Below are 24164 nucleotides of genomic sequence, written 5' to 3'. Positions count from 1 at the left end.
GGTCCAGTGAATGAAAATACATTCTGCATATCAGATGTTACATGACGATTCACAACAGTAGCAAAACTACAGTTATGAAGTAGCAACGAAAATAATTTTATGGTTGGAGGTCACCACAACATGAGGAACTGTATTAAGGGGGTGCAGCATTAGGAAGGCTGAGAACCACTGACTTATGGCAACCTCATGAATTTAATGGGGTTTTATTAGGCAAAGAACACTCAGGGTTGGTTTTGCCACGTTCTTCCTTCCTTTCGTTGCCTTTGTTTATTATTCATAAATCAATGTTCCATCAACTTAAGTCTTTTGGAGTATTGTACAATAAAATCCAAATATGAAAACAAAACATTATTTAGTAACAGGCTGAAAACATTTTAGAAGCCAAAAAGAAGGGTAAAACGATACAGTCTGATTGCTGGCAGAAGCTCTGGAGGGATAGCGCCAGCTTTACTCAAACTTCTCTTCTGCTTCCTTTAGTATTATATTTTAAAAAGCAATGTACAATCATATTTTAGTAATATACAAAGGAATTTGGATGAATGGATAACAGTTATGAATTGCTTAAAAGGCAGATGATTCATGAACAAAAAAAATCTTGAAAATGGAGAGTAATTACTCATTTTGGTCTTATATACCAAAGGTATAGTTAGGGCACTACTTTATTCATAATAGAAGTGTCAGTACCAGATGATAGTGAGGAATTACAAACTGGACAATGATGTGGGCATTGGTCAGAGGCTATTAAGTGGATGAGGTGGATCCCAAAAGCACTGGATCTGGCAAATCATTTTCTTCATGTTTAACAGGACAACCTCTTGTTTGTTTGTTGAGGGGTTAGTCCAACCATGAGCAAACTTGGGCCCTCCAGGTGTTTTGGACTCCAACTCCCACCATTCCTAACAGCCTCAGACTCTTTCTAGAGTGCCCAAGTTTGCCCATGGCCATTAGTTACATTTAATTCAGTGATTTATTGCCAAAGAAATGGATGTAAAACAGACCATTTCATAGAAGGTAATACTTGTACATTTCTTGTACATCAAGTGCAAGAGTATAACTCCCTATTCCTTTCCTTTAGTACAGCATTTCTCAACCTCGGGATCAAGACCCATGGAAAGGTTGCAAGGGGGCTGTCAGAGGGGTTGCCAAAGACCATTGTAAAACACAGTATTTTCTATTGGTCATGGGAGTTCTAACATGTAGGACGTTTGGCCCAATTCTCTCATCGGTGGGGTTCAGAATGCTCATTGATAGTAGGTGAACTATAAATCCCAGCAACTACAACTCCCAAATGTCAAGATCTATTTTCCCCAAACTCAACCAGTGTTCACATTTGGGCATATTGGGTATTTGTGCCAATTTTGGTCCAGAGCCATCATTGTCTGAGTCCACAGTGTTCTCTGTGAACTACAACTCCATAATTCAAGGTCAATGTCCACCAAACCCTTTCAGTATTTTCTGTGGTCATGGGAGTTCTGTGTACCAAGTTTGGTGCAATTCCATTGTTGGTAGAGTTAAGAATGCTCTTTGATTGTCAGTGAACTAGAAATCCCACCAACTACAACCCCCAAATGACAAAATCAATCTCCCCACCCCCACCAGTAATCGAATGTGGGCATATTGGGTATTTATGCCACTTTGGTCCAGTGAATGAAAATACATCCTGCCTATCACATATTTACATTACGATTCATAACAGTAGCAAAATTACAGTTATGAAGTAGCAATGACAATAATGTTATGATTGGGGGCCACCACAACATGAGGAATTGTATTAAGGGGTCATGGCATTAGGAAGGTTGAAAACCATGACTTTAGTATGTTTTGCATCCCCCCCCCCCCCCCACACACACACAACACACACTTTCAACTATATTTTGGAAAGCATCATGATGTGAACATAGTTTGGATGTGTAAACTCTGGTTCAGGTGTGTTTGTATTTGTGTGAACAGAGACTGGTCATTACTGAAAGCTTTCAGTTTGTCAAAAGCAGATGGATGAAGACTGCATGTTTTCTGTGTTGCCAAATCTGAGAACTTTACACTACTGTCACTATTGCATACACTAAACACATATTCATCTTACTTAAAATCCCTTAAAACCTTTTAGTCATTTTTTGCGCTCATTTACGGGTGCAGTTTACAGGGTGCATGAGAAATCACAGATGTGAAAACAGTGGTTAGTACTTACTCCAGGATCTTTTCACACAAGAAGGGATGATTGTGTGCTCTTCTCTCCATCTAATCTAGGCCAGTGAATCTGCCTTATTTCTCCCTGAATCAACTCTGCTCATTCCTGTTTGTGCACAACTTGATTCCGTGAATCCAGTAATGAGAATGTATTATTATTCATTCGCAGTATTTATTTATTGCCTGTCAACTACGAAGGACTTTGAGGTAATGTACAATTGGTTTAAAAAAACACTTTAGGGAAATTACATGCAAAGCAATTAGCAACCATCCAAACGTGTTGTATAGCGAGGCAAACAGTTTTGAAAAACAGCCAAAGGCCACATTAAACAGCACAGTCTTCATTGCCTATCTGAAACTCAGAAGCAATAGAGTCAGTCCATAGGGTTGCCAGATTTAAAATGGTTGTGTAAACTCATTTTCACCAAGTGTCACATGCATCAGCCTTATAGTTGCCTTCAAAGGATCATTTATAATTGTAACATGGTAGACATGTAATTGCTGTATGTTGCCCTGGCACTGAAAGCCTTGCAGGCCACATAAAATGACGTGGCAGGGCAAAGTCAGCCCGCGGAAGTAATTTCAGCCCATGTTCCCTATTGCTTGGTTCAGTGACAAGCAATATCTATCAAAATTCCCTTTGCTATACATTCATTAAAGTTACAAGAAGCATTCCGAGTATTCACTGTGGCAAGCCAACTTGGGAGGGATGTTGTAATGCTGCTAAGAGAAACCCATGCCCTGTGTACCCACAACATGGTGGGATACATAACGTGGTCTCCACTGATGATCTTAGATTATCATATGGGAGGGAGTAGTCTTCTAGATATTCTGTTTAACAAGGATTAATAAGCTTTCCAGGAGTAATTAGTATGATCACCTACATATACTTGTGCTACGCACACACACACACACACACACATATACAGGAGCCCCCGTGGTTCAGTGGGTTAAGCCACTGAGCTGCTGAACTTGCTGATCAAAAGGTCAGCAGCTCAAATCCGGGGAGCATGGGAGCCTCGGCTTCTGCCAACCTTAGTAGTTCAAAAACATGCAAATGTAGGTAGATCAATAGGTACTGCTCCGGTGGGAAGGGAACGGCATTCCATGCAGTCATGCCGGCCACATGACCTAGGAGGTATCCACAGACAACACTGGCTCTTCGGCTTAGAAATGGAGATGAGCACCACCTCCTAGAGTCCAACATGACTAGACTTAATATTAAGGGGAAATCTTTACCTTTACCACATATATATTGTCAGAAATATTAAAAATTAACTAGGTATTTTTAATAACAAAATGTGAGTCAAGCACTGAAAGGGTTAAATTGATACAATGACTCAGCAAAAGCAGCAGTTCAATATAAGCAGGTGTGCCTGTAGCTTAGTAGTTTCAGTCTGTGAGAGGTCTCTGTGGGAGAAGGGCCTGAGTATGAGAAGGCCTCAGTGTTAGTTTGCACTCAGTCTGTGAGAAGGCCTCAGTGTGAAGAAGACCTCAGTGTTAGTGGACCTCAGTATGGTAATGCCTCACTGTAAGAGGCCATCTATGTATAAAAAGGCTGCTATGTGTAAAAAGCTACTTTGGGATGCTCCTGTGTAATTCTGGTGTGAGAGGAGGCTCTGTGAGAGCTAAGCTGTTTGTCTGTATGAGAAAGAAGTCCAGCGTGGAAGCAAAGAAGGAAGTGTAAATAATTTTATTTGTGCTATGGAAATCTTGTTTTTGTAAATAGTGCAACCATATTATTTTGCTATAAAGAAAAGCCTCCTATGGAAGAGATAACATTGGTCTATGTGTTTTTGTTCTTTTTATCATTTTGGGCTACTGGTGCTGGGTGACGCTGCTGCTGTTAAGTTACAAATGCTCTGTTGTGCATTTATGAGGAGGATCTTTTGTTAATAAGCCCACTCGCCCAACACACACTCACACACTGTATGTGTGTGTATATATGTGTGTGTGTGTGTGTGTGTGTGTATAATATATGGGAGGAGAGCGAGAGTGAGATTGATTCATATTCCTAAAATGCCCTGGTTCTGCTAGCCTGGAGACACTTCTGTCTTGCCATAGATGACCAGCTGAGTAACTTTTTACAAACCTGAGTTGAACAATTTTTGCCTGTATAACGCCTCCCCCATAATTCCCTTATATATAAAAAAGAAAAGAAAAGAAGGGGATGTTCCTTCTATCTTCCTTTCTCTATTTCTCATTTGAATAACTCGGATTTTCAACCAGATGGAGAGGAAAAGATAGGCACCTGCTCCATGGAGGCAAAGGCACACAGTGATCTGCAGAAAGGCAGACACATGTTTCCACGCAGAGAAAGAGAGAGGGCGGAGAAGGAAGAAAGGAAGTTACGCAAAGAGTATATATTAGAATGGAAAGAAAGTTAGCATAAAACCACGAGAAGAAATCCTTGTAATTGGAAATAACTCAGCACATCTATAGCTGCATACTGCAAGAGAGAGAAAGCGAGAGAATTGGTGATATACTCCTAAAAATACCTGCAGAACTGTAGAGCATGGTGATGCAATACACATTTCTCCCTCTTCACACACACATATGCATAAAATGGCTAGGATCATTCACAGATATGCAAAATTATACCCATCTCTTCCTCACATATGCACAGACTCTTATCCTAACAGGCACTAAACAGACTGTTATAAACATGAGTTGCAATCTCTCCGCTTCTTCACAGTCTAGCTCAGAGGGCTTAGAAATCTGCATAGCTTTCATCGCATTGCAAAGAACAAAATGTAAATGTGTATGTCTGTGTGAGGTTTGGTTTGTTAATTTATCCAGTATCCCAAAGATTGTGTTTTATGGCCTGATGATGTGAGCAAATCTATCAAAATAAGGAGACATTTTTATGTAATAGGAATTGGCTTGTGTTCCCATACTCTCAAGAGGAACAAATGCTGGCCAAGATGTACAATCTAAAATAATCCCTGAGTTGCTTCTTTCTTTAGATACCATCTCTTTTTATATATTTTATTTCCCATCTTTGTAGTCTCTCCTAGTCCTTTGCATGTCATACTGACTTCCAGGACCCTGTGATCACTTCTTTCACACAGCATACCCCAAAAAAGAAGACACACGGAGACAACAGTTCATTGCCTGTAAATCTGTTCCAGTTACAAAATCCAGTCTTCCTTGAGATAACAATTTATGCTCAGAGGCTCCACAGATTTGGCGATATAGCATCCACCTGTATTGATGCGCCTTCAGTCTCACATACAATGTATGATAAGTCTTAGTTGGATAACAGTTTTCTAAGCACCATCTCAAAAGAAGCATTCTCTTTGAACGTAGTAACGAGAGTACCCCCACTAAAATTAATCTTGTTGCAACGTTAGGTATGCTACCTTTCAGTGTTGAAAAGTACTGTCATAAACAGATTGGTTTTTATTTATGGTGTTTTATCACACCAGTAACCCTGCTGTAAGAGAGTTGTGTGGAGTATTATAGCTGAGTGCTTGCGTTGCATGAAGAAAGTCCCGGATTCAAAGCCCAGCACTGTCACCGAGGCTGGATCTACACTGCCATATGATCCAGGTCAAAGCAAATAATCTGGATTCATAAACTGGATGATATGGCAGTATAGATAGGGCCATACGCAATACTGTGACTTAGCATAATGTTCTGAGTTAGCATAAGGCAGTTATATTCCCAAACTAGTGTATATACCTGGCATTACATGCATTCTCTTTGTGGTTCTTTCCTTTTTCCATTTATCTCATACATCTTCTCCCTCTCTCTTTCCTCCCTCCCTCCCTCCTTTTCTTTTGTTCCTTTCTCTTCTTCCCTTGCTTTCCCTCATACACCTTTAGACACTCAAACAGCTACATGTTAACCAGTGAACAACATATACACAATTTTTAAAATTTTGATAATAAGAAATGACCAGGCATTTACTTCTGAGTGTTAAGAGGGATTGAGAAAGGCCCATATGCTGAATCAAAGCCCTCCACCTTGCTTCAGAGGAGAATTATCTCCCCTTGAGATTTCTAGGAAAGGTGGTCACCTTCCTTTCTGGAGAAAATCTAGGTGAAAAACAAAAAGTAGGAGGAATCAAGGTCTGCAAAAATAGGCAGGACACAAACCTTCTAAATTTGTACATAGATAGATAGATAGATAGATAGACAGACAGACAGACAGACAGACAGACAGTCAGTCCAAGTATGTTTATTGGTTGGTAAGTTGGTTGGTTTGCTTCTACGGTTTGATGGATCTACATCAGACTTGGCACACATACCCTTCTTATCCAGATTAAGATAATTCAGGGGGTTGAACTAAAACAATGCACCCCTTTGGGTCCCAGAAATGAGAGAAAGAAGGGGAATGAAATGGATTGGATGCTGTTAGTTGACATGTCCATGAGGGGAAGGGGAGGAGAGAGAGGGAGGGAGAACAAAGAGAAAGAAAGGAAGCGAGAAGGGAGAGAGAGAGGAAGGAAAGAAGGAAAAGAAAGACTGAGAAAGAAAAAGAAAGGAGAGGAAGGTGTAGAAAGAAATGGGGGAAAGGTATGAGGGGATGAAAGAAAGAAAAGAGAAAGAAGGGAAGAGAACAGGGAGGAAAGGGAGGGAGGGAGGGAGGGAGGGAGGGACGGAGGGAAAGAAGAGGTGGAACTATCCATTGGATTATGAGAACAGAGTGTTTCAGACACTGTGCTAGATGTAGCAATAAAACAAAAACAACAAAAAAGATATTTTTGTTTTTGTTATTTAGCAATTTAATTGTTCTGATATTCAGGTTTTGGTTGGAATTTACATATCCACTGATATGTAAGCTTCACTGAATATAATGGGATGTTATTGTTGTGTGCCTTCAGGTGCATATTATGCTAAATAAATACGTATTCCTGCTGTTAACTGATAAATTACTTGATTAGCAGAAATGTGACTTATTGAGGAAATCATGAGGCATTTTTTGAATTCTGAAGTAAATTAAAAAATAAGGCTAGTTCTGAAGAGCGTGCTTATGGCTTGCTTGCTGGACTACAACTCTGCAGCTGACCTGACCGGGGATTCTGGGGGCTTTCGTTCAGCAGCCCCTCCACAACTTTTCAAAGCTTTGACTGTCTCAGAGTTGGAATGAAAAGAGAAACATAGGCCCCATCTGCACAGACCATTTAATGCAATTCAAAGCAAGCTTCAAGCTGCAGCGGTTAGACAACAAACTGTTATGGAAGTGTGTGAAAGAAAGCTCTTCATGTGTATCAGTGCTCTGTAGTTCGTGCAATCACCTTCTGAGCCTCAAAATGGTTCAAGGATTTCCCATGTAATAATTTGCATAGCAAATTACTTTCTTCAATATCAGTTTGAAACTGCATTACATTGTCAGTGTAGATAGGGCCTGTGAGACTCCACATAAACATTAGAAAGAACTTTCTGGCTTTTTGTGTGTGTCTCAGGAGTGACTTGAGAAACTGCAAGTCGCTTCTGGTGTGAGAGAATTGGCTGTCTGCAAGAACGTTGCCTAGGGGAGGCCCGGATGCATTACCATCCTGTGGGAGACTTCTCTCATGTCCCCACATGAGAAGCTGGAGCTGACAGATGGGAGCTCACCCTGCTCTTCGGATTTGAACCGTCAACCTTTAGGTCAGCAGTCCTGCTGGCAAAAGAGTTTAACACATTATGCCACTGGGCGCTCCATAACTTCCTGGCCTTAAGAGTGGAAGATGCTGCCTCAGAACATGGTGTTTCCTTCTCTGTTGGGAGTGCTTTGATTGTGTTTTTCTTGTATGGCAGAAGGGGGTTGGACTGGATGGCCATTGAGGTCTCTTCTAACACTTATGGTTCTGTGATGGGGCCATAGTTAGCTTTAATTGAGAATGTAGCTTTGGTAATTTTTTTAAAACCTAGGATGACGATTATATTAAATTTCTTGGTGTGCTTTGTAATGCGACCCTGGGACAGATTAATAAAAATATATATAGAAGGAGTGGCATTCCCTTGTAGGTACTAAGATGCTCTACCAATGGATGGACAAAATAGTTGCAGAATCACACAGTTGATGGTTTTCAGGAGGAAACATACAGTTTCATTTCAACCTGCTTTCCTGCTCATCCTTATCCGTGCTGGTAGGTAGCTAGCAAGGCAGACAAATCCCCTTGAACCATGTCAGATCAGGTTGGTGTCTGATCATAAGAGACTGAGCTGAATTCCCCCATCACACACATGCACAAGCGCAGACTCACACACGCATAGGGACTAAACAGCCTTGTTACCTTGATAGAGTCAGTGTGCGGCCACATGCTCCAACCACACTGCAGTGTGTCACTGCCCTGGGGTGCGCTCCCTCCCCTCTGCCAGGGATGTGGACAGGGAGGCAAGCATCAGCTACGTAAAGGAGGCTCTAGGGCTCAACAGAGATGGAAAGACGTTCATTGCACAGAGCAAGGTTGTGAACGATAGAGAAGGAAAGCATGCGTCACTGGGTCCCTGACTGGGAGGTCTCTGTCTAGGGGCTATCATACAGTAGGGGAGCCAGGCCTTGCTCTGGGCAAGGGTCTAGAATTGATTTTTATTTTATTTTTTAACTTCGCATAGTATTATTTATAGCAAAGCTTGTGTACAACTTGGCAAGTTGAGATTGGCATAGTAAGAGAGGAAATCAAAGTCCTTTTCATCTCTACCTTCCTCAAAGGCCACTTTTCCAAGAATTCCTATGGCACAAGCTGGCTTTTAATGCTTTTAGATCTACAGACTCATGTTGCAGGCAGCTTTATCATCATCATCATCATCATCATCATCGATATACATAAAAATGTAATGTTCGTTTGTGGGATTAACTGAACTCAAAAACCAGTGGGCGAATTGATACCAAATTTGGATAGCATACACCTAACACCCCAATGTATGTCCTTCACTCAAATTTTTTTGATTTTGTCATTTGGGAATTGTAGTTCTTGGGATTTATAGTTCACTCACAATCAAAGAGCATTCTGAACTCCAATGATGAAATTGAACCAAAAGTAACACACAGGACTCCCATGACCAACAGAAAACACTAGAAGGATTTGGTGGGCATTGACCTTGAGTTTGGGAGTTGTAGTTCACCTACATCCAGAGACCACTGTGGACTCAAACAATGATGGATCTGGATCAAATTTGGCATGAATATTCCATATGCCCAAATATAAACACAGATGGAGTTTGGCGGAAATAGACCTTGACATTTGGGAGTTGTAGTTAATGGGATTTATAGTTCCCCTACAATCAAAGAGCACTCTGAACCCCACAAACGACAGAATTGGGGCAATTTTCCCACACAGAACCCACATGACCAACAGAAAATACTTAAGGCCATTCAGTCCAACTCTCTTCACCAGGGCAAGAAAATCTAATCAAAGCCCTCCTCATAAAGAGACATCCAGCCATAGATATAGATAGATGATAGATATGATTCACACACACACAGACATAATATCATAGATTTGAAAGGGACCCCTAAAGAAGGACAATTATATGTTGCATGTTCCAGAGTGGGCAAACCAGACACTCTCCACATCAACACTGACAAAGAAACAACAAGAAGTACTGTTTACCCACAAGCATAAAGAAATTACATAGATTAGAAACCATTACTTTATTTTCCAGATCACCAGACTGGGCCACAGCAACGCGTGGCAGGGGATGGCTAGTAATAATAATTATTTGCCTCCCCTTACGGCTCAAGGCAGGATACCAACATGATTAAAACAGAGCACTATTAAAATACAACACAACGCTGTTAACATATATATGACAAAACACACACAAGACCAACGCTAGATTAAAAAGCACAGTTTAAGATTGTTTGGTAATTCCACCAGGACAAACAAAAGGAACAGATATAATGATTGAGGGATTGGAACTGCTTCCCTATGAAGAGAGGCATACCTGGGTTACTGTGATTTTTCCAGGCTGTATGGCCATGTTCCAGAAGCATTCTCTCCTGATGTTTTGCTTATATCTGTGGAAGGCATCTTCAGAGGTTGTGAGGTCTGTTGGAAACTAGGAATATGGAGTTTATATACTAGTAGAATGTCCAGGGTGGGAGAAAGAACTCCTGCGTGTTTGAGATAGATGTGAATGTAGCAGTTGGCCATCTTGATTATCATTTAATGGCCTAGCCGTTTCAATGTCTGGCTGCTTGTTGCCTGGGAGAATCCTTTGTTGGGAGGTGATTAGCTGGCCCTGATTACTTCTTGTCTGAAATTTGCCTTTTTTTTAGTGTTGTTCTTTATTTACTGTTATGATTTTAGACTTTTTAAAATACTAGTAGCCAGATTTTATTCATTTTCATGGTTTATTCCTTTCTTTTCAAATTGTCCACATGTTTGTGGATATCATTGGCTTCTCTGTGTAGTCTTCCATGGTAGTTATTAGAGTGCCCCAGCATTACTGTGTTCTCAAATAATATGCTGTATCCAGGTTGGTTCATCAAATGCTCTGCTATGACTGACTTCTCTGGTTGAATTAGTCTGCAGTGCCTTTCATGTTCCTTGATTCGTCTTTGGGTAATGCTACGTTTGGTGGTCCCTATGTAGATTTGTCCACAGGTGCATGGTATATGGTAGACTCCTGCAGAGGTGAGACGATCCCTCTTGCCCTTTGCTGAATGAAGCATTTATTGGATTTTCTTAGTGGGTCTGTAGATCGTCTGTGTTTCTTCATCAGCTTCCCTATGCAGCCAGTGGTTCCCTTGATGTATGGTAAGAACACTTTTCCTCTGGGAGGATCTTTGCCTTGACTCTCCTGGCTTGTTCTTGGTCTTGCATACCTTCTAACATTTTGCTGACAAAAATCAGGACCCATCTAGTTAAGCATCATTAGTGTGTAGTCCTGATGACACAAATTATTGAGAAGACAAAAGGTAGGAAAAGCTGCAGCAGTTTGCTTTGTTTGCCTGTGTAAAAGGATGGATTTCTCCTTAGGGTGCATCTGCACTGTAGAATTAATTCGGTTTGGCACCACTTAAACCGCCATGGCTCAAGGCTTTGGAGTCCTGAGGGTTGTGGTTTTACAAGGTTGTGAGCTTTCTCTGACAAAGAGTGCTAGGCTTCACCAAACTACACATCCATAGCATTGAGGCATGGCAACTGAAATGTTATCAAATTCCATTAATTTGATAGTGTAGCTGCACCCCTTTAACATTTTAACCTCAGTTTAGAGCAACTGAAATAAGCTGAGGAGAAAGAAGGTAAAGTAGAAAGAAGCTAGGACATTTTAGAAGGATCTTAAAAAGTTGGACAACAGAGCATTCATCAGGACTGTCCCTGCCAAACTGCAATAGTTGGAGAACATGCAAAATCTGAAACATTTATGGTTTTATAGGAAAAAGATAATAATAATAATAATAATAATAATATTACTTTATTTGTACCCCGCTACCATCTCCCCAAGGGACTTGGTGAGGCTTACATGAGGCCAAGCCTACAGCACATCAATAACAAAAGCAATAACAATAATCAATACAAAACAATAAAAATAAATCAAGAACAGAAAATACACAATAAGCAATAATAATAATAATAATAATAATAATAATAATAATAGATTCCTAGATGCAGAGGGAAAAGCATGATAACTTTTCGTAAAATTATTTTTGGGCGTTGAGAATGTGAAGAGGGAGAGAGAGGTCTTTGCATCTCTTGTAATAGTGAAAGGCGTGATTATGAAATCAGCTGGCAGATTGGACAAAAGAAAGGAGCTCTGCACTCTGTGCAATTAATATAGACTTGCATTTAAGAACTTGCCAGGTCTCCATAGGTGATGAGAATTTGTCAGAAATGGAACAACACTTTGCATTAAAGAGTCCAGAATGCCGGAGGGGAAAACAGTTTGTGTGAGAGATCTGCAATGTAAACTGATACTCTTAGGAATGTTTTCTCACCTCTTCTCTTCTCACCATTTCCTCTCAGCTCTTCTGCAAAATGAAGCTGGGATTAGCGTAGGGCCCTGAGTAATGTCCCTATCCATCCAGAATTTCATCAAGGCAAGTGAGTGGGCTGACAAGAGGATTGATGGTTGCCTGTCTCTCCTCTACCAGTTTGCATGACTCCCGCATTGGTTAAGGAGAAAAGGGGCTTCCCCTTTCTTTGTGGCAAATAAGGAAATCCAGACCACTAGCTTTTAATAGACTACTAAAAAGGCCAATTTTTACTGACTTACTTTTAGGAATATATGGAATTCACTGTTATAAGATGTAAGTAGTTTTGATGGTTGTCCTAAACCAACGTTTCTCAACCTGGGGGTTGGGACTCCTGGGGGGCGTGTGTATTCTCACACACAGTATTCTCTGTTGGTCATGGGTATTCTGTGTGGAAAGTTTGGCCCAATTCTATCATTGGTGGGATTCAGAATGCTCTTTGATTGTAGGTGAACTATAAATCCCAGCAACTACAACACAATGGTATTCCCTCTAGTAACCTATGGATGTGAGGGCTGGACCATAGGGAGGGCTGAGCGAAGGAAGATAGATGCTTTTGAACTGTGGTGTTGGAGGAAAGTTCTGAGAGTACCTTGGACCACGAGAACATCCAACCAGTCCATACGTCAGGAAATAAAGCCCGACTGCTCATTGGAGGGAAGGATATTAGAGGCAAAGATGAAGTATTTTGGCCACATAATGAGAAGACAAAAAAAACTTAAAGAAGACACTTATGCTGGGGAAAATGGAAAGAAAAAGGAAGAGGGGCCGACCAAGGGCAAGATGGATGGATGGTATCCTTGAAGTGACTGTCTTGACTCTAAACGAGCTAGGGGTGGTGACAGCCAACAGGGAGCTCTGGCGTGGGCTGGTCCATGAGGTCACAAAGAGTCGGAAGCGACAGAACGAGTGAACAACAACAAACAACTCTCAAATGTCAAGGTCTATTTTCCCCAAACTCCACCAGTGTTCACATTTGGGCATATTGAGTATCAGGGTCAAGTTTGGTTCATCATTGTTTGAGTCCACAGTGTTCTCTGGATGTACGTGAGCTACAACTGCAAAACTCAAGGTCAATGCCCACCAAACCCTTTCAGTATTTATTGTTGGTCATGGGAGTTCTGTGTGCCAAGTTTGGTTCAATTCCATCATTGGTGGAGTTCAGAATACTGCAACTCCCAAATGACAAAATCAATCCCCCTCTCAATCCCACCAGTCTTTGGGCATATCGAGTATTTGTGCCAAGTTTGGTCCAGTGAATTGAAAATACATCCTGCATATCAGATATTTACATTACAATTCATGACAATAGCAAAATTACAGTTATGAAGTAGCAACAAAAATAATGTTATGGTTGGGGATCACCACAACATGAGGAACTGTGTTATGGGTCGCGGCATTAGGAAGATTGAAAAACACTGTCGTAAACAATTTCTTAGAGGATGCATATTAACAACCCATAATGGTTGTATTCAATGGGTTTTCGCTCCACATGATGCCACAGCAGATTAAAATCTGGGGGCAACCAAACCTGGCAACTTTCTTAAGCATTAAGGCAGAGTTACCACTCATCATCATCATCATCATCATCAGTCTTTTTTTATATACCAGGCAACTTTCTTAAGCATTAAGGCAAAGATACCATTCACCATCTTTATCCTCCTCCTCCTCAGTTTTTATTTATATACCACTTTTTCTTTAAAAGAGACTAATCTGTAGGCTTCGGTATCCATTCATTAGATTGTTTTTACATGTCTTCACTTCACTCTATCTTTGCTTATAAATATGGCAACACTGCCCTGCGATATGTTTTCTCAACAAAAGTTGTATTCAGGGGATTTATGCCCATTTAATGAACAGTATGCAACTTGTTGTTGAAGGCTTTCATGGCCGGAATCACTGGGTTGCTGTGAGTTTTTCGGGCTGTGGACAAGTCTACATAGGGACCATTAAACACAGCATTGTCCAAACACGAATCTAGGAACACGAAAGGCACTGCAGACTAACTCAACCTGAGAAGTAATCCATAGCAGAGTACCTGATGAACCAACCTAGACACAGCATATTATTTGGGAACACAGAAATGTTGAACCACTTTAACAACCACCATGTCAGACTGGACAGAGAAGCCACTAAAATCCACAAGCATGGGGACAATTCCAACAGAAAGAAGGAAACCATGAAAATGAACAAAATGTGGCTGCCAGTATTAAAAAAAACTCTAAAATCAAAACAGTAAATAAAGAGCAACACTCAGAAAAATTCCAGTCAGGAAATAATCAGGGATTGCTAACACCTCCCAACAAAGGATTACCCCAAGCAGGAAGCAGCCAGTCTTTGAAGCTACAAGGCCATTCAGTGCTAATCAAGGTGGCTACTTGCAACATTTGCACTTGCCTCAAACAAATAAGAGTTCTTTCTCCCACCCTGGACATTATTCCACAAATATATAAACAGATATATATAAACCTGTTGCCTAGTTTCCAATAGACCTCACAACCTCTGAGGATGCCTGCCATAGATGTGAGCGAAACATCAGGAGATAATGCTTCTGTAACATGGACATACAGCCCGGAAAACTCACAGCAACCCAGTGTGCAACTTAATTAATTGCTTCTCAGTTAGGTTTTGTGAACCAACGCTGGTCTATGAGCCGTCTGCTGTTAGTCCCTAAAGAGCATCCATGAAAGAAAGAAATACTTATAGCCGACGGGCACAAATATGGTACCAGTGCCTGACAATTAAGAAAAATAAACTGCCAGTCTCCCACATCAGGATGCTTAGGAAGCACTGATTTAGTGCTTTTGACTGGATTTATGTGTATGATCATCTTTTATGATGATGCCATTAAATTACATTTCAGCCTTGTGAAATGGCCCACAAATGCAATTAAAAGGACAAGGTATTTAAATCTGAACTCATGGAGGAGGGTGGTGCAAAAACATTACTCTCCAAGGACACCGTTTCATCTAAGACTGACTCTATACTGAATCAGAAAAGAGCTATTGCCTTCAGACTCTGCATTTGGGCTTCCTAAAGACATTCCACTCGATGCTGTCAAAAGTAGGATGTTAGTGGACTAAATGACTAGTTAAAGATTGTCTTATATTATGACAGTATGTCCATCAAGTAGAGAGGTGCCATTTGTATCAAAACCATTTATGATAATTTTGTAAAGACTTTCACAAATTAAGTATATACAGAATTTGGGTATTTGTGTGTGTGTAAATAACATATTTCACACACACATACTAAAGGTAAAGGTTTCCCCTGACATTAAGTCTAGCCGTGTCCGACTGGGGGGTGGTGCTCATCTCAATTTCTGAGCTGAAGAGCTGGCATTGTCTGTAGACACTTCCAATTCATATGACCAGCATGTGGCGTGAAGTTACCTTACAGAAATGGTACCTATTGATCTACTCACATTTGAATATTTTCAAACTGCTAGGTTGGCAGAAGCTGGGGATAACAGCAGAAGCTCACACTACTCCCTGGATTCAAACTGCTGACCTTTTGGCCAGCAAGTTCAGCAGCTCAGCGATTTAACTCGCTGTGCCACCGGGGCCCATACCTACATACCTACATACAATGCAATGCAGGTTTAAGTACAGACAGAGCAATAACTTAATGTTGCATAGCTGGTGTTCCTCATTATGACATGAACTATAAGTATTCTCACACCTCTGAGGGCTTGCAAAATCCGCTTAAGCTGTCCATCTGTTAGTCTCCATGTCATCGGAACATAATTTAAAAGTGTGTGAAAATCTGCAAAGGATTTTTTAAAAAGCAGAGTAATAAATAATGCATAATAATGTTCACAGGATACTGAAATTATCTGAAATTATTGTGAGGCTGCTTTTAAATAGGCTGACTAATCGTGGACACCTCTTCATCAGTGGATCAAAATGTTTTTTTTGTAATCTAGTCATCTAGCCTATTAAAACTATTTCAAAGCAGTAGTTTTAAATGTTGAAGGGAGGCTTAAGTCAAGCTGAAATCAAAGGAACATTAAAAACCTGGCTTATATCAAGCAAACCTATTGGTTCATTTCGTTCAATACTGTCAACACTGATTAGATGTAGGTCTCCAACATTCAGGCAGGAATATTTCTAACTGGAGATATTAGCTGGAATTGAACCTGGAATGCTTTCATTCACATCCCAAATATGTGGTGGTTGAGCTCTGGTCCTTTGCCAATCAATATTTCATCTCCAAACCAGATTTGATTAGAGATTATTTGATTATGGTTATCCTTTGAGTATTTGTAATAGATTGAGATACGACCAGTAATATGTTGGAAATAGCAACCTTCCAAGCCTCCATTAACTGTTTGTAAATGTGTATAATTGTTAACCTATATTGTATGTACATTTTGGTTTCCCAGTTTGACTGTACCTCTTTGGTGTGGGAGGGGCTTCAGACACAGGACTCCATTTTGTATTTGGTTTGCATCAGACCTCAGTGGAGGTGGATGCATGTTGCTGTTTGGACTTTAGTAGAGGAACTACTAGTTAAGAAAAGCATGACCTTGTTAGAAGTCAACTCATTGAACAAGGGATATTCATAAACATTCATGTAATGGCACATGGGTAGCTCAGCTGTTAAACTGAAGAACCATGTCTTTAAACTGCCAAGGAGAAAGACATGCCACTACAAAAATATATTTGGTTAGCAGCCTACTCTCCCTTAAAACCTCTTTTAAAAATATGCACTCAAGAGACAAAACAAAATAGTCTTCTTTAAAATAACATCTTAGGTTTACAAACAAATTTCTTGTATATATTCAGCATACTAGTCCATAGTCTCTAAGTATAGCTGTACTCACAGAAATGCATAAGTCATACTTTCAAAAGGTGGTTTCCACATGTTCATGGAGATTCACATTTACCAAATGGATGTGACATCATTTTTAGGTAAAGGTAAAGGTTTTCCCCTGACATTAAGTTCCGTTGTGTCCGACTCTGGGGGTTGGTGCTCATCTCCATTTCTAAGCTGAAGAGCCAGCGTTGTCTGTAGACACCTCCAAGGTCATGTGGCCGGCATGACTGCATGGAACACCGTTACCTTCCCGCTGGAGCGGTACCTATTGAACTACTCACATTTGCATGTTTTCGAACTGCTAGGTTGGCAGAAGCTGGGGCTAACAGCGGGAGCTCACGGCGCTCTCTGGATTCAAACCTGCGACCTTTCAGTCAGCAAGTTCAGCAGCTCAGCGGTTCAACCCACTGACATCATTTTTACCTTTTCAATAAGGTTGTGGTGCAGTTAATCCCAATAGGTTATGGAATTTCCAATATAAAATACCCTCAACTGTCCCAATTAATCTTTCGTTGTCCTACTTTTCAGCTGCTTTTAAAATCAAACTCTATAGTAATAATGATTACTCCTGCCTCTGTACTAATGCTATGTCCATTAAGAAAAAACAGCTCATTTAACACAGAGACTTACGTAACTTCATATCTAGTCTGGCCCATAATGCATAATTTCTTTCACCTTTCTCACACTCGTCTATCACTTGGGCAGAACCTCCAGCTATTGGGCTAAACCCAATACCACCTTTTCTGATGGCTGGATGAATTGTTGTTATGGACTACAGTATTTGTGGCAAAATGAATGGCTTGAAATAGCATGTAATGGAATTCAGCCTTGAAAGGTTCCCCTCCCTGCACTCTGAGGTCCCAAGAGATGTTTATCCATCTTATTACTTGAACAGAGCTGTGGGACTCCTTGTTCTTTGCTCAAATATGAAAACAGATTCTTGTGTAGGAGAACAGAAGCTTGAACTTAAGTCAAGTATTGATGGGGTGAAAGAAGAAATTAAAAATTAAAAGGGAAAAATGGAGTAGCTAAAATGGAGCCTATTAACTTGAAAAAGGCTGTGGCTATTTGCTGTAAAGGTAAAGGTTTCCCCTTGACATTAAGTCCAGTCGAGTCTGACTCTGGAGGGTGGTGCTCGTCTCCATTTCTAAGTCGAAGAACCCGCGTTCTCCGCTATCGCTTCCAAGGTCATGTGGCCAGCATGACTGCATGGCACACCGTTACCTTCCCACCTGAGTGGTACCTATTGATCTATTCACATTTGCATGCTTTCAAACTGCTATGTTTTGGTTCCACTCCCACCCCCACCCCCCACCCCCAGCTATGGTGACCCCAAGGTATAAATATGTTTTTTCCTGACGGTCTCATCCATGCAGTGAGATTAATAATATTATTGCCCTTTTATGTGAAACCGGTCATATTTTCCAAAGGACTGTCATACAAGGCTCTGGAGTTTAATGTCTTTGACTTCTATGACTATATTTCACAGTGTGGTTGGTGCTGAAATATACCAAAGTGTCAATTCTTCACTTGCCCACCTAGCTGCTTAGATATATGACACAGCCATCTATCAGTGTCTACTACAGATCAGACAGCCTGATCTAAATAGGAAGAAAAATAGTTGGAGCAGGCTCAGAACAGGGCAACAAGGATGATAAAAGAGGCATGGAGAAGAAAACCTATGAGGAAAGGTGCTGGGCACGTTGACATTGGTGAAGACGTGACTGAGAGGTGACTTGATTTCACTCATTATTATTATTATTATTATTATTATTATTATTATTATTATTATTTGATGCATAACAAGATTAGTACACAACAAACAAGATCACTACACTGGGTTTTGTATTTGATCACACATCGGACACTTCTCAAGTGTTTAGGACTGTGTGATGTATTGGCGAATAATGCGTGCAGATCCGAGTAGGGTGGCCTTTTGCAGCTGACACATGGTAATTTTGTCAGTGCCGATTGTTTTTAAGTGCAGTTCAAGGTCTTTAGGCACTACACCCCATGTGCTGATCACCACTGGGACCACCTTTACTGGTTTATGCCAGTCTTTGCAGTTCTATCGTTTAATCCTCATACCGTCTAAGTTTTCCCAGTTGCTTCTTGTCAATCTTGCTGTCTCCTGGGATTGCAACATCAATAATCCATGCTTGTTTTCTCTCCACAATCGTGAGGTCAGGAGTATTGTGCTGCAAACCTCTGTCAGTCTGAATTCAGAAGTCCCAGAGTAGTTTGACATTTCATTTTCCATAACTTTTTCAGGCTTGTGCTCCCACCAGTTCTTTGGCACAGGCAGATGGTATTTGTGGCGCAAGTTCCAATGGATCATCTGAGCAACGGTGTTGTGCCTCTGCTTGTAGTCCATCTGTGCAATCTTCTTGCAGCAGCTAAGTATGTGATCCATTGTTTCGTCTGCTTCCTTGCAGAGTCTACACTTGGAATGTGTCATCAACTTTTCAATTCTGGCTTTGATGGCATTGGTTCGAATGGCTTGTTCTTGGGCAGCAAGTATCAGGGCCTCCGTCTCCTTTTTCAGAGTTCCATTTGTGAGCCACATCTATGTTTTTTCCTTGTAAAATTTGTTCTCAATTATTCCCAGGAACTGTCCATGGAGAGTATTCTTTTGCCAGTTTTGTCTTCAGCACTGCACTGTATTTTTACAGGATTCCCTCTGTCTTTTGCACTTTGAGTGGTTTTCAACTATTGACTTCCATCAATGTTGGTTCTTGACTGCTAGTGCATCTTTCTCTTCTTTTACTGTTTGTTTCACTTGCAGAAGCCCTCTGCCTCCTCTGATTTTCTAGGCAGGTAAAGTCCATTGACATCACTTTTTTGGTGTAATGGATAGTAGATTGTCATCAGTTTTCTTGCTTTTCTGTCCAGATCATCCAGCTCTGCTTGCATCTAATAATAATAATAATAATAATAATAATAATAATAATAATAAATAAACAATAAAATTATTATTATTATTATTATTATTATTATACCCCAATTTTTCTCCCCACAAAAGAAAGCTTTCTGCTGCCCCAGCAGATACAACTGGTGTAATTCAACTGAATATTAGAAGAAACTTTTTTGACACAAGACTGGTTCAATAGTAGAAGCACTGGCCTAGAGAGATGGTGGGATCTCTTCCTCTTAGATATCTTTTAAAATAAGAGCTAGACAGCTACCTGCTGGGGATGCTTTAACTAGAGATCCTGCATTGAACAGAGGATTGGACTTGATGGCCCACGAGGCCCCTTCCAAATCTGTGACTTTGTGATTCTAATCAGGGATGCTGCATGAGCCCTCTATTTTCTCTTTTTCTGTGTGGCAAACTACAGCAAGTTAAAATTTCCTGCATGGAATTATCCCTGTGATAAGTTAAGCAATGTCAGCTCAAGTTAGTACTTGGATGGGAGATCGCCAATGAATACCAGGTGCTGTAGGCTATATTTCAGAGGAAGGGACTGGCAAAATCACCTCTGAGTATTCCTTGCCTAAGAAAACCCTATGAGATTAATGGGGTTGGCATAAGTTGACAGGCGACTTGAAGGCATATACACACAAACATCATTCTCATCTGACTTTGGCACACTTTTTTTTCAGAGGGTTGGAGAAATTTCCTTGTGAGTAAATGCTAAAGTAGTTTTCTCCCAGAGCCCTCCAGATATATATGCAACTCCATTCATCCTCAGCCTACTTGGATAGGAGCTATAGTACGATGCATTTAGAGGGCAGGGGCTGCGGAAGCTGGGATAGAAAATTGGAAACTTTCCTATTTTAAATTAAGTCACAGGGGCAGGGACCATGATAAAGATTTGAACCATTATGTATGGTATTCTTCTCTTTAGTCTTATACTGTGGTTTCTCTCAGTAAAATAAACCATTAGCTAGTACAGTATAAAGGGAAACAAGTTTTCCACACTCTGTAACTACTGTAATAAGCACTGATACACTTCTCAATTGTCAATTTACTTTAGCTCCTAGCCACCGCCACATCTTTTGGAAGCAAACTCCTTTCTTTTCTCTGCCTTGAATCCAGCAAATTCCAAAAAGTTAATTGCATGCTATGCAAAGAAATACCTTATTCCACTATAACTGCCAGAATCTCCAATTAGTATTTCTAGGTTCTGATCAATCATGATGGTGATACAGAACCTCCATTATAGGCAGATTACCTTTCAGTGTTGGATGCTGGTGACATGTGATGGGATGAGTTATTCACCTTCAATCTCTATTTGTGGTTTTCTGGGGAGAATCTACTGAATCTCTAGGCAGAGTTGGCCCATGATATTTTGCCACCTAAGTCAAAGGGTAATGCAATCTTCCCAAAATAGATTGTCACTGGAATCTCGCCTCAAGACTGATGATCGACTAAGATCCTCCATTCTTCCTGAGGACACTGGGGCAGTCTAGGGATTTCTCCTGCCTTTGATGCCTTGCTTTCTGACATTTTGCTCTTTCGATGTTTGCAAATTACAACTAAGTTCCATTACTTTGAAAACGGGTCCTTTCTTCCATCAGTTCTTTTTGGCCATAAAGTTCACTTGGGATTTACTTGCACACATGCTCTCAGTCCCAAGGTTTGCTTATGAAAAGAAAGGACTACATCTTGAATAATATTTGAGTGCATGCAAATGCTCTCTTAGCTTTATCACATATTTAAAAATGATACATAGTGTATGATTTATGCTTTTTCAGTGGCCAAAATGTATTTGCATGCTGAAATAACTTGGGTTCCACTTTTCAACCAATTCCGTTTTCTGAGATCATTTATCCCTGATCCATCATATAAGTAGAAGCTCCCTATATATCAGTGGTTTTTAACCGTAGGCCGCAGACCACTAGTGGGCCGCAAGGACAAAAATCTGGTCCGCGAGCCTCCTTCCTCTTTATTTTGTTTTGTTTTGTTTCCACTCCTTTTGTGCCACCTGCCACTTCTTCCCTGTCATTGACCATGGCCTATGTACTGTAACAGAAACTAGAGCTGATGTGGTCTATTAAATGCAATTTTCTGAATTAGCACCCCAAACCAAATCTAAAATTGACCAAAAACTGTTTCATAACTTTTTTGGTACTAATGTTGGAGAGTGGTCCTTGGTCAAGTGGTCTCTGGTCAAAGTGGTCCCTGGTCAAGTGGTCCCTGGTCAAAGTGGTCCCTGGTCAAGTGGTCCCTGGTCAAAGTGGTTCCTGGTCAAAAAAAAGGTTGGGAACCACTGCTATATATCATAGCCCTTACATTTCTGTCTTTCAGCAGAGGGCAACAATTGGGAAAGAATCTTGATCCCAGGATCTGCTATTTTGCCTCCACTGTGAGAAGTAATATTATGAGCCAGAATAACTTTTTGTTCTAATCCAGCAGACGCTCTTCATAATATTCTTACATTATGTTTTTATCTTCGCAGTGTTTCTTCTTGGATTTCTTTTGTACACTTTTTAATTACCTGAAGCAATCCACGTTGGCAAACCCTGCTTGAACATCTTGGCTCTATTCCTCCCACTGATCATGTACCAGTTGCTGACAGTAATACTGTATGCTACCCTGGAAGCCCTTGCTGGGCGCACGGCTTTAGCTGTCATTCAGATGCCACATCACACAAACCAGAGTTGGGGGCTACCCAGCTTGCTGGCCCACCTGAAGCGCTTGACGTCATCGAATAGCAACACAACAACAAGTGTGAGCAGAGCCCGGCCCTCTGAAACATGCCAAGGCTACTATGACGTGATGGGGCAGTACGATGCTGCCTTCAACTGTACTACGGGGGGATACCGCTTCTGCTGTGGCACGTGCCAATACCGCTTCTGCTGTGATGACCGATCCAGGAGGCTGGAGCAAGGGAAGTGCCGCGATAGCCCTCAGTGGTTTGCTACGACTGTTGCTGGCGCGGCCACAAGCGGACCTGATATAGCAAATGGGAACAAGCAACAGGGCAACAGCACTGTCTATGTCATCTGTGGTGTCATTAGCTTCACGTTAGCTGTGGGAGTTGGACTCAAGTTTTTCTTTAGCAAAGCTTCAAGGAGACCTCATGGAAGAGAACTCAATGTACCCAGGTAAAAAAATATATGTGTGTGTGTAATATTGCAATATTCTACACCAGTTCTGATCTCTTTTTCTTTTGGTTTGCCAAATACATGTACAAATGGAAGAAATGTTGACAAGGGTGGGATAATGCAGCCCTCCAAATGTTGAAGTACATATCTCAGCGTTTCTCACCACTGGATATACTGACCAGGGCTGCTGGAACACAATTCTCATCCCTGAATTATGGGATCACAGAGAGCCTTATTCCAAGTCCTACTATTTATTCATTTAAGAAAGGTAATATTTTTTCCATAGATCAGTGGCAGCTTTTAGGGTCTTAGATACCTATCTAACATTTTTTTTACTCAGTCTTTTTTAGCAGACCAAGATGATTTTGAAATAGGATGATGTTGCTTCATTTGTTCAATTGCAGTCTAGTCAGTGGCTAGGTAGGCTGCAAAATTTTGTGAGTTTTAATCCAGTCTTTTCTCCCAAATGTGCTAGAATCCAATTCTGACCAATGTAATTAGACAGCATAATGGTGGAAGTTAGTGAATTTTATCAGTAGAGTGGTGAATCCACACAATGTTTTATTTTGCCTTTAATGGAGCTAAATAAGGAACTGAACCTATTCAAGGTTCAGCACCTCAGATAGCTTTTTATAAAAAAAACAAACCCATAAAAACCTGAGCAAATTCACCACCTTGTTGATGTGGAAACCACCAGTCACCACTGGAGAAGGTCAAAACAGACTTTTATAGAATCATAGAGTTGGAAGAGATCTCTTGGGCTATCCACTCCAATCCACTCCCAAGGAGCAGGAAAATTGTATTCAAAGCATCCCCAACAGATGGCCATCCAACCTCTATTTAAAAGCCTCCAAAGAAGGAGCCTCCACCACACTCTGAGGCAGAGAGTTCCACTGATGAGCAGCTTTCACAGTTAGGAAGTTCTTCCTAATGTTCAGGCGGAATCTCCTTTCCTGTAGTCTGAAGCCATTGTTCCACGTCCAAGTCTCCAGGGCAGCAGAAGACTAGGATGTGGAACAACGGCTTCAAACTTTGCCATGAATGGGCAGGGAGTGAGGTTCCACATCATGCTTATGAGGATCAAAGCAAAGAAGGCAAATGGGAATGTTCAAGATATTGCTTTGAATATAGCATGTTATGGCAGGCCCCTGAAAGCTTAAGCTAGTTTTTAAAAGGCCCCTTCATACTGAGCTGGG

The 24164-nt window shown here is 40.8% G+C and overlaps 1 protein-coding gene across 5 annotated transcripts in view; it reads left to right on the top strand.

Annotated features, from left to right (window-relative positions):
- The window catches only part of SHISA7 (shisa family member 7), a 50490-nt gene that overhangs the window by 7539 nt on the left and 18787 nt on the right, over positions 1-24164 (top strand). For 4 of the 5 annotated variants that reach the window (XM_060780384.2, XM_060780383.2, XM_060780380.2 and 1 more), the window contains exon 2: positions 22320-22968. In XM_060780384.2, coding sequence (XP_060636367.2) covers positions 22421-22968 — 548 coding nt within the window. In that variant the 5' untranslated portion in view covers positions 22320-22420. Of the gene's footprint in view, positions 1-19193; positions 19318-22319; positions 22969-24164 lie in introns of those variants that run through there. The other variant, XM_067469865.1, reaches the window with a different exon arrangement.

The sequence above is a fragment of the Anolis sagrei genome, chromosome 6 (assembly GCF_037176765.1).
Source record: "Anolis sagrei isolate rAnoSag1 chromosome 6, rAnoSag1.mat, whole genome shotgun sequence".
Taxonomy (NCBI): domain Eukaryota; kingdom Metazoa; phylum Chordata; class Lepidosauria; order Squamata; family Dactyloidae; genus Anolis; species Anolis sagrei.
The sequence above is the reverse complement of the archived record's forward strand: the minus strand, read 5'-3'. Positions and strand labels throughout refer to the sequence as shown.